This window comes from Trichechus manatus, unplaced genomic scaffold (assembly GCF_000243295.1).
Source record: "Trichechus manatus latirostris isolate Lorelei unplaced genomic scaffold, TriManLat1.0 scaffold00151, whole genome shotgun sequence".
Lineage (NCBI taxonomy): Eukaryota > Metazoa > Chordata > Mammalia > Sirenia > Trichechidae > Trichechus > Trichechus manatus.
Window position 1 is genome coordinate 6,106,039 of NW_004444087.1, and position 16,022 is coordinate 6,122,060.

Genomic DNA, 16,022 nt, shown 5'->3' on the forward strand with positions numbered 1-16,022 from the left:
TCTGAGGGGAAAAGACGAGGGAACAGAAGCCTCCATTTCATATCTCTTTCTTTTTGCCACCTCTACTCCTGCCACCACCAGTTAAACAAAGCGGGCTGGCTTCTATCATAGGTATTCACTTTTTCTAATATTATGGTCTGTTTAGGTTAAAAAAGCCTCTGGTGCACCAGAGCCCTGAACTGATCATATTTGTCTCCAAATACCTCACGAAATAAGGAACCCTGGTGGCACAATGGTTAAGGACTCGGCTGCTAACTGAAAGGTTGGTGGATTGAACTTACCTAGTGTCGCAGTGGGAGAAAAGACCTGGCGATCTGCTCCTGGAAAGACTACAGCCTAGAAAACCCTATGGGGCAGTTCTACTCTTACATTGGGTTGCTATGAGTTGGAAATCGACTCGACAGCACCTAATTAACAACCTAACAACACTTTAAAAGTATCTTCATCTAGAATGTCTCCTTTAGTGCACATGAAGGAGGGGCAGGTTGGTGCTGGGGAAGAAGAATGGACTTTGGAGTACGGCAAACTTAGGTTTAAATTCTGGCTTTATCATTTTCAAGCTGTGTGGCTTTGGGCAAATTACTTAACTCCTCTGAGCCTCAGAAGTTCCCTGGGTGGCACAAATGATTTGCACTCGTCTACTAACCTAAAGGTTGGCAGTTTGGACCCATCCAGCAGTGCCACGGAAGAAATGCTTGGAGATCTACTTCCGTAAAGAGTACAGCCAAGAAAACCCTATGGAGCAGCTCTACTCTGTAACACATGGGATCGCCACACGTCTAAACTGATTTGACGGCAACGGGTTTGGTATGAACCTCAGTCTGCTTATCTGTAGAACGATGATAATAACAGCACCTCTAAGGACTGTGGTGTTGTGAGGCAGAAATGAGATACTCATATGAAGCCCGGCCGGTCCCCACCAGAGCTCTGCAGGTGACCACTCACCTTCTAGGATCGGCGATTCCATTGACCCCCAAAGGATCAGTTTGGGCTTTTGCTACATCTACAGACTCTACTATTTCTCTGACGTGTTATGCCAGCCAAACCACCGTTTTTCCGCTGGCTCCGTTTCCTATGTTCGCTACCCAACTGGCTGGACCTGGAACACCCCGACTATGTGGGAAATGCAGACCCGATGGAAACCCCAGCAGGCTCGCTCTTTGAAGACTGAATTGATGCCATGTAAACACTGCACTTACCGATGATGAAGTGTTTAAGCACCCCTACGATCTACAACTTACTCTACCTGCAAAAACATTCATTTCCTTCTCAAATGTTTGGGTTGCTGCAGTGCTGAATGGTGCCAAAAATCCTTTCAATCAAAACATTTAACTCAGGAGCCCTGTGTAGACACGTTAGAATGCATGACTTCCCCTCGAGAACCAAGTACAACCATAGAGGCCGGAGAGGCTGGTGCTGATCCCATCCCTGAGGGCTTCCTTTCAGCAACGGCATGGTATTCAGGCCCTCTGAACTTGGGTGAGGGCAAAGTAACAGAGCAAAGGGTGCATTTCGGTTAGGATTAAGTAGTAGAGTCCACAAAGTACCAAGGACATGATGGTCCCTTTAATGGAAAACTTTTCTCCATATTCTGAAACACTTAAATCATGTTTTATTTAATGTAATTTAAAGAAAGAAAACTAAAATCCATTCTTAAAAGGTAGCCCTAACATGGAAAATCTGCTTCAGTTCCAAAATGCTGTGTTTCAGATTTACTCCTAGGGAATACAGTAAAACTTGTGAAAGCCAGAACCTGTGCAAAGCGGAAACCTGTCAGAGAAGGAAAACTCAAATATCTTCCACTAAATAGAGTGCTAGAAACGTGGTGACTGCACCCTATCAAAGGTGGAAAACTTGCGAGACCCAGAAAAACAAGGCAGTTCCATGGAGGTGTAGCTCTCACAGGTTTCACTATAGTTTAAAAGCCTGGTCTAGGGAGTCAGGAGTCCCTGGGTGGAATAAATGGTTATCACACTCGGCTGCTAAACAAAGGTTGGTGGTTCAAGTCCACCCAGAGGCACCTTGGAAGAAAGGCCTGGTGATCAACCTCCAAAAAGTCAGCCACTGAAAACCCTATGGAGCACAGTTCTACTCTGACACACGAGGTCTCCATGAGTTGAACGGACTCAATAGCAACTGATTTAGGGAGTCAGAAGACCCCAGTCCAGCCTAGGCTCAGATGCTGACTAACTCTGGGGGAAGGTGTTTATGGTCAGAGTTCCTGCTTCCTCACCTATATAAAGAAATAATAATACCCTGTTTCACAAATTAGGTGAAATAATGGCTGTCAAACTGACATATGAATTTATTACAACAGTAATTTTTTCCTACTAGACTGCTGTCTCTCAGGGAAGGATCTACTCTCATTCTTCATTGTTTTCCCAGTGTCTGCTACAAGCCTTGGCACACAGCAAGGGCTCGATAAATCTTTGTTGAATTAAAAGGACATCTACAATTGCAATACACTTACCATAAGCTATCAGAGCTAAAGGGACCTTACCAAACTAAAAAACCAAACTCGTTGCTGTTGAGTTGATTCCGACTCATAGCAACCCTACAGGGCAGAGTAGAAATGCCCCACAGGGTTTCCAAGGAGCAGCTGGTAGATTCAAACTGTTGACCTTTTCGTTAGCAGCCACAGCTCTTAACTACTGTGCCACCAGGACTCCAAAGGGACCTCAGTATCACTTAATTTTTATTTTACAAATGAGGCAACTAGCCACAGAGTTGAACCTGGTAGAAACTAGGACTCCTGGATCAGAGACAATGACACCAACCACAGTAATGGTACTGAGAGTAATTGCAAAGGTTTACTAAGGACTTACTCTGTGCCAGGCATTGCCCTAAGTGCTTTTCTCACAAAAACTTTTTGAATCCTCGTAAAACTCTTGCTTTATGGAGATGAAACTGAGAGTCAGGGAAGTTAAGCCACGTGCCCAAAGTCACATGGCTAATAAGTTGCAGAGCTGGGATATGAACCTAAGAGTATGGCTGATATCCATGGTCTTACCTACTATGCTGCTCCAAATCACTGCATAGTATTGAAAGGAAAGAGTCTGAAAACCAGTAATTCAAAGTTCTCTTGGTCAAGCTGGGAAAGTTGCAGCTAAGAGCTACTTTTGTTAAACCACGAAGCAAAATGACCAAGGTTTTTGCCTTGCTCTTCCTGAATGCCAGCACTTCAGACGTAAGAGTCCAGTGCTGATGTAAGTCAGAGCAGGTGGTTATTTTATTACCTCATGGGCCTCCCAGCTCACCAGGAACGGTTTTTCACCACGGCAGTACACATCCAGGAGAACAAACTTCCAATTTTCCCTTGTAGTTCTGGCAAGGATTCAGTTTAAGATCTCCATCCGGACAGTGTCAACTACCCTCTGGGCCAGCGTGATCCCCTCTCACCCGCCTCCAGCTCTGCACTGGGAGGCCTCATGCTGACCGTTAAGCATCCGTGCGTAATCAGCAAGGCTTGTCATTTTGACTTGAACAGGTTTCGCCCTTAAACTGTTAAAAGCGCTCGCCACCAAGAAAGCAGTTCTGTTTAAAATATTGTTCCAAAAAGAGACGCGAGGAACAAAAATAACAAAGCAGCTGTAACATAAAGTTGCAGATGCCAGGCGGGCAGGGGCCTGACAGCCGTGACTACCCACCACATCCGGAGCCTTCTGGATCTGCGAGGCCAGCTGGAGAGAGTGGTTGGCTGATGAGAGCTGCTCCCTTAAGGTCTCCGCCTCTCTCTGCGCCACCTCTGCCCTCTGAAGGAAATGAAAAGGGGTGAGGAGAGAAAGTACATTCAGTTGAACAACTGACAATTATTACAAGAACATTTATCAATTCATGCCTGACTGACTATAATTGATTTTCCTAAACACTCAACCTAATAACTGCTAGGAAAAAACACAGAATGTGATGGATTTTTATTTTAAACAGTACACGGAAGAAATAATTGAGCGATTATGACAGTAATTTAACGCTAGCAGCAAGGAATCCCCTGCTGGTACTAATGCTCCGGCCCACTGAATTTCCCAGACTGAATAAATACAAGTGGAAATAGAGTCTTTTGATTCAATTTCTTTCTATTCTCACAGACCAAGAAGATTTTATTGCAGGATTGCTCCTGGGAGTAATTCTCATGGGTAAACAGTGAATTAAAGACACTTTGGCCATTCTCTTCCTAAAACATGCACAGTGTTGTAGTTGTTTTCCTGCACAAAGTATTTCCATAAACGTAAAGGGTGTAAATGCTCCTTCTTTTGTGAAAGCCAGGCTTATTTCAACATATTTAACCCTTCACCTGACAAAGCTTTCTAACACCAGTGCTGATACCGTTAGCCAATCGGAGGCCAGAGGAGGGAGAGCGGGCCTGGTGCTGGGGCTCCAGGAAGAAGAGAGCCGACTGCAGGAGGGAGGCTGCAAGAGAAGCGCCTGGACTCTTCTGTCGTTTGCAGGTAATTCCCAGAGAGGAAAGCAATGCTATCGGGGAGCAAACCAGGATTTCCCACTGGACAACATGGAGCAGCAGGCAGGAGGTAGAATAAGAGATCTGGGCGTTTGGGAGCAGAGGTACCGGGGTAGTTACCTAACCTCTCTAAGCATCTATCTTTCCGTCTCTAAAATGGAACATTACCCCCTTCAGAGACCTTGCAAGGATTCAGGTACATGGAAGTGCACTGCACTCAGCATTCATCAGAAGTATCTTATTAAAGAGCCTGTGCTGGTTTCACAATTATCATGGAAACAAAACTCTTGGGTGGGTGGGAAACGGTGACTGACTGACAACGGGCAGGCGATCTGAAAAGTGACGGGCCCTTCTTCCCACCTAACTCCCATTTGGCTAATGGAAAAGATGAACGAGGAAAGCCTGGCTGAGCAAGGCTAGCACGTGTGTTTTATCTGTGGGGTGACTAGCACGCGTCTGCTAACTGCTAAGAAAGCACTGAAAACAGATCAGAAGTTAGCCTGCCTGGTCCTTGATGACCCGTCGAGTGTTGTATGAGGAGCGGGTCTGGTGGCCTTAAGTGGTTCTGAGGTTGGCTTCCATTCCCGGCAGCATTGTTCTGAGACTCTACCTGCTCTGCACACAGACAAATGAGGACATTCCAACAGCGTCTGGTCTACCCAGGTGGTGCTGATGGCCTCCTGCCTGCCTGTTTCTCGGGAAGCTCTCAGAATTGCACTCAACCCAATTCAGCACCTGGCCAGACCTGCCTATGGCCAGTCTCCTCCCACCTTCTCTGTTCCAAACAGTATCTAGAATCACCCCATTTTAGGTCTTTTAGTCATCTGGCGAGGTGGCTGTTTTCTATCAAGAGAGGTAGCAACGTGACCAGGGTGGTTAAAGCAGCAGGGGTGATTCTGGTTCGTGCCTACTGCTCAACTCGCACAGCTCCGGGAAGGTTCCCTCTTCAGTGAGTCCACTTTATTTCCAGACGCTCCATTCATTCCAAGAGTTCGCTTTCTTTTCAGCTAAATCCTTGGGCATAGAATCCTCATAACTCTGCCAGGAATGATGATAATTTATTGGACACTTTCGACATAGTTCTTAACCTAGTAGAGAAGCTGTCCTGGTGGCAGCCAACAAGGTAGCATCATCACCACCCTGACTCATACACTTGGCCCTGGGACAAGTTCTGGAATGAGCAGAGCTCGGGACAGCATGGGCAATGGGCTGACAAGGAGCCCTGCTCAGAGCAGAGTCCCATCTGATCAAAGCACGTGGCTTCCAGGACAAGCATCCAGACATTGATAATTTCTTCCTCAGTTTGCATAATTCCTCCAGACCTTTTGCACTTGCTTTCCATTTCCAAGTTAATGAACAGAATCACTCTGGCCTCTCCCTTTGTAGTCGCAGTCTTTTATCTCATTTGGCCTGACTTGGCACTTTAGTGTAACTTTTTGATGATATATATTTAGTTAGGGTTGATATCCTGAGTGCTGCCCCCAACAAAAGGGTTAAACGTGCACAGAGCAGAACAATTAAAAATAAAAGCAGGTGCAGAAGCAGTTGAATGAGGGAGCAGGGAAACAGGCATTGAGAAGCAATTGGGATGATGAGTTTCTGTCTTCTACAGCCACATTGAACCTCATCACGCACAGCGAGGGCAGAAAGAAAGGGTGAGTGCTGGGCCAGGGCCTCAGCATCACTGGTATCACTTGCTTCCAAGCTCTCTCATCTTCCTGACGACCACAACTCAACCTGCTGAAGCTGTGCATGGCTAGAATTGGGATCAATGATGGAGACGGAAAGCTTCAGTACTGTTTTCTGTTCTGGAACCCCAGACGCACAGCTGTGGTTACTATGAGTCACCCAACTCTCTGTTGTCCCTGACGAGCTCCCTGTTTCCTCCTCTGTCCCCATGGAGACAGAGGCATGGGGACACAGGTCTAGGTCTCGGTCAGGACTGAGCCATGTTACAGCCTGCCAGGCTGGCTACAGCCACCTGATGGTGACAACAGTGTTTGCCAGGCCTGAGTGGACCTCCTGGGAGGTTTCTCTTGCTGACTCTTGCTTGTCTTCTGTACTTTTCTGAGAAACAGGGAAAGTGGTGGAAACAGGAAAAGTAATGAAGGATGGCAGGTGAATAAATGAGGACATTGCTTGCATTTTGGTGGTAGCTCTGACCACTATGATAGAAAATAGCCACCTCGCAGGATGACTAAGGACCAATAAGATGACATGGTCAAGTGCCAGTAGTGTCCACCACATGGAAAACAAGTGTCTAGTAAATGTCATCATCAATATTAAGGCCCCCCTCTTGGGCTGCCTCAGGTTAGCATTACCCTTTCCTCATCTACGAGGGCACGGAGCTGTTGACTGTAAGCTGCTCCTCGCCTCCACTCAGCAGTCACCATGAAGGTAGAAAGCAATGAGTCCCTCCTTGTTTCAGTAATTCTTCATGTTAGTCATGTCAGCAGACAGTGATGATCAAGGACGGATTACCCAATAAGCAAGGTAAGCATGTGCTTAGGGCATCAACAAAACAAGGGTATCAGTTGTCCAAAGCAAAGACTCATAGATGCCAATCAGAAAGGACACAAGGAAAAGTAAGTGCCACAGTGGAAGGGAACTGGCAAGGCACTAACTGAAATTGGTTCAGCTCCAATGTGTGAGAACGTGCTGGCTGGAAATAAAGTTCACGCAGGGTCAAGAGGGCGCCCATGCGCAAGGGTGTTTAAGCTATGAGGCCCCTACCACTTTCGTTGACATCTGTCTCGTATGGCCCCCTCTTGTATAACAGAAATTCCTTACCTCAGAGGGTCTCTTCAGAGTATACTATTTCTTTTTAATAAACAAGAGGTGGGGGTGGGCTGTTGAGTCTAACTCTTGCTACATTCACCCAATATGCAACTGGATCCAACATGAGCAGTTACTGGGCAAAGATAGATTACATTAACAGATAACAGGTCTCTGATCCATTTTGAGAGAACTGTCTTGTACATCCGTGTCTGCTGATCCAGCAACTCTAGCCAGGAGGGCCAGCAATGCTCTTTGCCATGATACACACACAAGCGTGCTCTTGCACACATCCTGGCAAACAAACAATGACAATTCCAGTCCTAGATGATGCGCAAAAGCGAGGGAACTCGAGTAAGTCAACCACTGCAATTAATTCAATCAAGTTACTTTTTAACTGTATAGCATTTACATACAGAGTTATGTCCTAAGTTTTGAAAACAATAATACTTGTAAACTTTTAGTTTAAACTATGTTTGGCATACATGTAGATGCAATCTAGCATACATTTAATATAATACTAACATGGGTAATAATTTAATATACTACTAACATAGCAAACTTCCAAAAAATATTGGAAATATTAATATTTAACATGAAAAATTTTAATTTATGTATCAAGTGATTTTCATTTTTTATGGTCTGTTGTGCAGGACACAGTGCTTGATATTACTCTACATATGTTAATAAACAAGGTATTAGCCACATTAAAAGGATGCAAAATTTAATATTTATGTATCGTGCAAAATGTTTCTATTTTGCAACAATGAGCGTGTTTCTAAATTCGTCTTCCAAGAAAGCAACAAAGGGCATGGATAAACCTGGTGAAGCAGGCATCCAAGAAATTAGTGTGGGCTTATTCCGATGACTTAAATACAAACCTTTATGGAGAAGTGGGGCAATTTCATTCTTACATGAGAACTAAGTCTACAGATTCAGGAAAGACAAATTGTACTCATGTAGCCATGTATGACACCATAATAGAAAGATAAAATACAATGCCTATTTCCCCATGCTGAAATTGCTTTCTCCATATTCCTAACTTTAGCCATCACAAACTGCACAATGGAACGCCCATTTTCATCCCTAAAGAGACTAAAAAACCCTTAGCATACAACGATTGAAGAAAGACTCAATTCATTACCCTTATTACACACGGAAGCAGATGCTGTTTAGCGGCTTAAATGTGACAAAATAACCGAAGAAGTTGTAGAGCAAAGAATAGAAAGAAATGTTTTTAATTATAACATACTAGAGACGAAAGATCTATCTAAAAATAAAATACAGTATTTTGTTATAATATTTTTCTGACCATTGTTTTCTTTTATGACATCTTTTCATTTATAATTACAGCATTTATTTAGGAAACAAACATCAAAACTGAACTATGAGCCGTTTAAAGCAAAATTGGTGAAAGTCAATTTTTTGTTGTGGGAGATCACCAGAATTTTACATTGATTATTGGAAGACTGAGTTCACTGACTCATTTTCTTTGCTGTAGAATATGTGGAATATTCTCTTCGTAGAAAATGTGGTATATAGTACACCTACTCCTAACTTATCGACTATCTCATTATCCAACATTTTGCATTTACGACAATAGAAAAAAACTACTATTTGACCATTTCTCGCATTAAGGAGGCGCTGAGGTGAGAGGGGGAGGAAGAGGAGGAGGATGGCAGTGTTTGTGAGAGGAAGCGAGGCCAGATGGGCTGCCAGAAGTTCCTATTACCTGGGTCTGGTGGAGGAGCCAGTCCAGGCATGCAGCTAGTGTGGGCCGGGCAGGTGGCACACAGGAGGCAGGTTCAGCGGGCCTGTGAGGAGGCTGTGGGAACTGGGGCTGGAGGAGTTGGGTGGGGGGCTCGGAAGTCTCTTCTTCCAAAGAGGCCTCTCTGCCACCTCTGCAGCTCCCTCCAGACCCAGGTGGCTGGGCCTCATCTGCCCGAAGGCCTGGGAGCCACCCACCATCTAGGCCCATCTCCGGGGCTGGTGGAGTAGAAGGTGAAGAGGCAAGGAGCGAGGGTCCATATGGAGGCTTGGAGTGTGGTCAGATGACAGTGGGCACCTGCTGCTCCAGAGGCGGTGGGCAAACCCTGATCACGACCATCCTCAACCCCTGTGGACTCTGTGGTGGTGAGGAAAGGCAACCCACTGTGCCACACACATCCAGAAATGCAGCAGGGGTGTCCAACAGGTGGTGACTCTCGCATAATGCCGATTCTGCGAAATGACCTGGTCTTTGGAACCTAACCATGTCGACAAGTGAGGAGTAGGTGTAAAAATCTTAGTACCTCACATCCACTAAAAATTTTATAATCCAGTTCATCTCATTCTGCAAAAATGGCACACACCACTTTTGTGTTCAATTGCTAATATTTCAGTCGCATTTAAAAAGAAATACCATCATGGATAGATAAGACACACACACACACGTATATGTATAACTCACATATCCCGCTCGAATGTGTGAGTAAGCAGAGGGGGACACCACAGATTACCAGTGCTTACGGCCCTTACATGCTTTAATCTGGCTCTGGTGATGATGCATCCTACCCATGCAGCCCTGGCCAACTCATCAGGGAAGCTTTCTGTCATTAGGGGAGGTGACAGGCACTGTGCTGCCCTTTGTGAAAGTTGCACATGGGTCACCGTGTGACTCAGGGAAGGGCAGCCTACACTGTGGGCCCTCAGTGCCCGGGAAACACGGAGCCTGTGCTAGAGGAAGGCCCACAGGGAAGTATGTGTGGCCCAGAAGGCTCCAGGGAGAGGCAGTAAAGGAATGCACTTCCCCTCATCTCACCCTCTAAGGGAGCACGTATTAGATGTGAACAAAGGATGCTGACAGCTTATTTCCAGATCTTAAAGTCTGAACAATTTGATTCATAAGGTGGAGGAGAGGCATCATGGGAAAGACGACAGGGAGGAGCAAGAGGCAGCAGCCAGGACGGGGACCTCAGCCTAGGATGGTGGGCAAGGCCCAGGGGAGAGAGTGGGCCAGGCCAGTCACAGCTAGCATGAAACACCAGCCCCACACCCATAGAGAGGTGGCTGTAGTTAGGAGACATGTTTTCTTCCCCCCCACTCTGGAACCAAGCTGGAGACATGAGAGAATCCCTACTGTCTCTCCTGTAGGGCAGGCTTGTTCCCAGTTCACCCATTTATGGAGTGGTCTTTGGGGTTCCTGGCTTTATGTGACTATCTCCACCCAAACTTCCACCCTTCTTGGCCCTAAGTTTCGCCTCTTGTCCCCTTCTGTATGTGTGGCCATTGAAACCTGGGCTGAGGGATACCAGAGATGGACAAGTCCCTCCAGGGCAAAGCAGCCATATGGGCTGGAGATGAGCTGTGCCCCTAGGAACACATGCCTATTGGTAGGAGGCCCCTCTTTGTATGGCCTCCCTGGACAGTACAAATAGTTAACACTCTCAGCTGCTAACCAAAAGGTTGAAGGTTCAAGTCCATTCAGAAGCACCTCAAAAGAAAGGCCTGTGATCTACTTTTGAAAAATCAGCCATTGAAAGCCCTATGGAGCACAGTTCTACTTTGACACACATGGGGTTGCCATGAGTCAAACCAACTTGACGGCAACTGGTTTCCCCTCTCTACCCCCTTGTATTACCTCTCCTACTGTTGCTGTAACGAATTACCATGGATTTAGTGAATTATAACAACACAAATGTATCTTACAGTTCTGGAGGTCAGAAGTCTGAAATGAGTCTCAGTGGGCTAACAGCAAGGTGCTGGTAGGGCTGTGTTTCTTCTGGAAGCTCTAGGGGAGACTGTTTCCTTGTCTGTTCCAGCTTCTAGAGGCTGCTCACATTCCTTGGTTCATGGCCCCTTCCTCCATCTTCAAGGCCAGCAACGAATGGCCTGTTGAGTCTTTGTCATATGACATCACTCTGACATTGACCCTTCTGTCTCCTTCTACATTTAATGAAGGACCCTTGTGATTATATTGGACCAATCAGGATAATCTCCTCACCTTGAGGTCCGCTAATAAGCAACCTTAATTTCATCTGCAACCTTAACTTCCTGTTGCCATGTAACCTACATATTCACGGGTTCCAGGGATTAGGACATGGACATTTCTGGGGTGGGGGGGGCATTATTCTGACCACCAATCTCAAGGTCAAATAACAAACAAGACATCTGAACCACTTCAAGGAGAAAGTAATCTCTCCTTGGGGATGACTCCTTGACCTGCCCCTCCCAAACCCCTTTACTCTAGGGGGAGGGAGAAAGGAGTGACAGAACAGAGACCAACAAATGGCCATTCCAAATCAACAGATCTCATCACTTTGGAAACTACACGGCAAACTTCTGCTGGACACCTTTCCAAAGGAATATCCACATGTGACTGCAGACACTATTCAGAATCTCAAGAGACCCCACTTCAGTGATTTTGCAAGAGGGAGGTCAGAAAGATCTACCAAGGACAAAGCGACAGTGCACTGGAAGCCAAAGCCCCCATTTAGATCCATTGCCTGTGTATCTGGGGAGGGTAGGCAGGATGGATATTGATTTGGATGGAGCCCTTGTGGCACAGTGGTTAAGGGCTCAGGCTGTTAACCAAGAGGTTGACAGTTCTGATCCACCAGCTGCTCCTTGGAAACCCTATTGAGCAGTTCTACTCTGTCCTATAGGGTCGCTACGAGTCAGAATTGCCATGATGGCAGCAGGTTTGGTTTTGGTTTTTTTACCTGGAACTAACACCATCACCACCCATGCCAACACTGCTTGCCAGAAGAGGAAATCTTCCTACTTCCTCCTACTACAAAGGCCTTCCACGTGTGGCCCAGGGGCTCTCTCCAGGCCCTGCTGACATGCCTGACCTGGGCTAGGAGCCCAATTTATTACACAGAGAAACCAAGGTCCCCAGGAGGCCAAGGAGTAACAGTCAGGCATGTGGCTTGCCCACTGGAAAAGAGCCCCTTGTCTAAGCCACAGAAAACCAGCATTTACTCAGCACCTACCAGGTGCCAAGCACGGGTAGGTAACCCCTCCAACAAGGTCTGGATCGCAGTAGGTGCTCAAAATACTGGCTGAATAAATGGGGACAAAAATGAAGGGGGACTCTCACTGAAGTGTGCATTATTACCCTCATTCTAGAGATGGGGAAATGGAGGCAGTGTGAGACCAGAGATTTGTGCAAGGCTGCATGGGATTCTGGGATTTGAACTTAGGTCTCCTGACTCCAAACCCAGTAATTCTTCCCCACCAGAACACAAACAGTGGCATCAAAGACAATGCCGCAACTTGCTACAAGTTCCTTTTGCTCTCTGCATTTTTCTCTACACTTGGCTTGTTCTGCTTAGTCAATTTAAACTGTGGTTTCCAACCCTAACCTCAGCTTGAAGGGTCGTCCGTTAGGGCAGTCTTGCTCCATAAAAATCAGGTAAGTTAACAGGAGGTAGGCAACTCATTGAAATGATTTCCTCCTGGCCCCCGTGCTGTGGTTCTGTGCGTTGGCAACCCATATGAGGGCTGTTCTAATGGAGCTGCACGCCCAGTGGGAGAGAGGGCTGCTGAGAGCAGAGAAGCTGGCACCTCCGAAACTCTCACTTGCTTACCCAAGCCCGAGATAGGGGCTCATACGGTTGCAGGGTACCAAGTTGTGGCTGCTTTTTATTATGAAGTCTCAAAAGCTCTGAACCTTTATTGCTGCCAATTATGATGGAGTATTAATGCAGGTGCCTTGAAGTTTAACAAACAGGTGGAAATGAGACGCACCAGAAACACAAGTACTTTAGCAATAAAACAAATTGTCAGGTCTCAGTAGAACATTTTGACTATGAGTCTAGTGCAAAATTAATGTTATATGCCAATGAACTAGTAAATTGCTCCTCCTGGGGCTCTCCCCAGTGGGAGAGGCACTGATCCAGACACCTAGCTGCGCTGTACCCGCGTGCAGCTCCCTCCTCCTGCCTGACTGCGCCCGCCTGCCTCACCGCCACAGCCAGTGCGTGGCGTCTTCTCCCTGTTCTATCAGGCAGCTCCTTACTGCTCTGCTGCTTCCAGTCTCCCCACGCGCAACCATTCCCCAAGGTGCTCCTCCAAGGACTCAAATCTGAGCGTTCACTCCCAAGCGTGTCTCCACTGAAGTCCCCCACTCATCTGAGGCCCTCCACCAAATCCAATGTCCTCCCTGCAGTTCTGGTTTTACGGAAGGACCTATGTGCCCAGAGTTCACCCACCTTCCGGCTAGCTGGCCCTTCCTTATGTCCACCTGGGGAGGCTTTCCCCTTGCTGAAGGCCCAGGCCACATGCCAGCTTCTCTGGCTTTCCTTCAGACTTTCAATTCCATTTCCTTCTATCTTTCCCCCACGTATATTCTTTCAACTTCCACTGCTTTCTATTTCTCTTTCTTAGATGTTCTCTTGTACCAGTGGGCTCTTATCACTTTTATAATATCCTAGAATTCAGGGTCATTAAGCTCAAGCCCTCCTTCTGTTCCCTCAGGGCCTGGTCCCTCATCTCATACTCCCAGTTGGGGCTGCCTGCACCTGTGTGCACAGCTCTGCTGACGGGGAGCTTACTCCCTTCCAAGGCAGCTCTCGGCACCTGCAGAACCAGCACCAAGAGAAAACATCTTGACTTTGGAGTAAGGTTCCTCCCACTAGCCCCCGACTTGGCCATACTCCTATCCTCTGGGTTCTCTAAGAAATAATCTAACCCTCTTCCCCTGGCCAGCCCTCGAGAGCAAGCTACAAGGACAGAATTCACAAGGTCCCCATCTGAAACTTTTCTCTTTCTAATCTTTTAACATCCCAGCTTCCTGAAATGATTCCTCTTATATCTTCCTGTGAAGTTCCTCTGTCTTCCTTCCCCTCAAAGATGAGGAATGTCCCAAACCTCCTGGTTTCTTTTGTGTGAAGGTCCCTACCCTGTCCCGGTCATCGAGGGCCTCTGAAGGCACTCCAGGTAGCTGCTCTTCTAACGCTGTGGCTTCCAGAATAAAATGTTACTCCCCTGGCACACACTAATTGCTGCAGACTGGAGCAAAGTCACCATCTCCTTCATTCTAGAAACTCCTATGTCTATTAATGCAGCCTGAGGTTGCATTAATTTCTTTTGGCAGCCATATTAGGCTGTTCACTCACATTGAATTGTTGATTAAAACTCTCCTACTATCACCCCCTTTCCTCCCCCAAAAAAGAAAGTGTTGCTGTTGGTATTTCCCTAGGGCAGAACCTTACAATTCTCTCTGCCAAATCTGTGCTTGTTTGGCAACTATAAAACTAGTATTCATTTCAGCACCTACCTCTTACCCAGGTATTTGACCTCTAATCTGCAAAACCATCTTACAAAGGAAGTACTAGTTATTGTCTCCTCTCTCCCTCCCTCCTTCTCTTTCTTTCTTTTGTCTTTTAAGATAGAGAAATTTAAGAAGAGACATGCCCAAGGCCACACAGCCTGGAATTACATAGTTAGGACCCGGACCAAGTGTCCTTTCTGAGTTCGTACCTTTCCCAAAGGTCCTTATGTTGGTGTCTCACCTCCTTCTGCCGTCCTTCTTTGGTGCCCTAGGGACTGACACCACTGAGAGCTGGCCCCTAGCAGTGCACATGGTATTCAGAGAATAAAGTCACCTGTTTAACAAACCAGAGCTTACCCCAAAGTGCTATGAAAAGGGGAGACATGCCCGTGTGTGTGTGTGTGTGTGTGTGTGTGTGTGTGTGTGTGTGTGTGTGTGTAAACTGGAGAAATGCAAATGGCAAATGGCAATCATGAGACAAAGGCTAGCTCTTCCCAGTAACTACCTTTTGCCTAAGGTCTCTGCAAAGGTGAGCAGTGCAAGCTGAATAAAAATGAAGGAGCAAATAAAGGTAAATAAACACATAAGCACCTCTGTGAGGTGAAGCAGTGCTTTACAGCAATGAGGTATGTGGATCAATGTGCCTGTGAAACTAGACGGTACTGAGAGAAAGGCAAAGTGAGCCTGGGTTTGGTGTCCATTTCCCAGGTGGCTGGGAAGAGCGTAGGCTCTGAAGTCAGACTTTGGGGGCTCTAGTCCTGGCTCTGCAAACTACCAGCTGCTGACCTCAGTTTCCTCACCTGTAAAATGGGACTAATAATAGCACCAACCTTACTGGGTTGCTGGGAGTTACTTCACGTAAAGTGCTTAGAACAGAGCCGGGCACAAAACAAGTATCGAATATTTGTCAGCTATTATTATTACGACTATCATAACTAATACTATAACAACACTCGCTTATATGATTCACTCCACACATCTCTCCTGAGTGCTTATTATGTGCCAAGCCCTAGATACTCAGTGAGTCTGAGTATCCAACACTGTACCCACAAAGGTTTCCTTGAAGAAAAAAAAAATCTGCAAGGTCCATGATCACTCCCATGTATAAACTGACTTTTATATTTCCATGAGACTTCAGGATGTTTTAGTGGCCAGGGAATGGGCAAGGCACACTTTCTGGAGAGTTTGCCAAAGTCTAGTAACCAACACCAGCAAGGGGCAGGCACTCTGCACAACCTGCACAAGGTGGCAAGCAAAGATTGCTGAGATCCAAGGAGAATTTCATCTTGCTGGGGCCGTGCTTGCCTAGGCAACCCTAGGCAAACCACTTAACTTTCCTGTGCCTGTGGCTACCCAGCTGTAAAACTGAGTGGGGAGAGGCCATGCCCGTGGCCTTTTGGGGCTGAGAAACACATCACAGACTTGGCTGCGTCTCCCACAAAAAAAAGAAAATAAATGGGGGAATCTGTTCCTTTCCAAAGCAGCAGCACCGTTTGCTAAAGCAAAATATTTCACTGTTACATGGAGTCCTTGGGG

General features: G+C 46.5%; 1 protein-coding gene across 3 annotated transcripts in view; it reads right to left on the bottom strand.

Annotated features, from left to right (window-relative positions):
- CUX1 (cut like homeobox 1) overlaps positions 1 to 16,022 on the bottom strand; it is a 449,005-nt gene that overhangs the window by 103,976 nt on the left and 329,007 nt on the right. For all 3 annotated transcript variants that reach the window (XM_023740265.1, XM_023740264.1, XM_023740266.1), the window contains exon 10: positions 3,648 to 3,752. In XM_023740265.1, the coding sequence (XP_023596033.1) occupies positions 3,648 to 3,752 (105 nt within the window). The remainder of the gene's footprint in view (positions 1 to 3,647; positions 3,753 to 16,022) is intronic.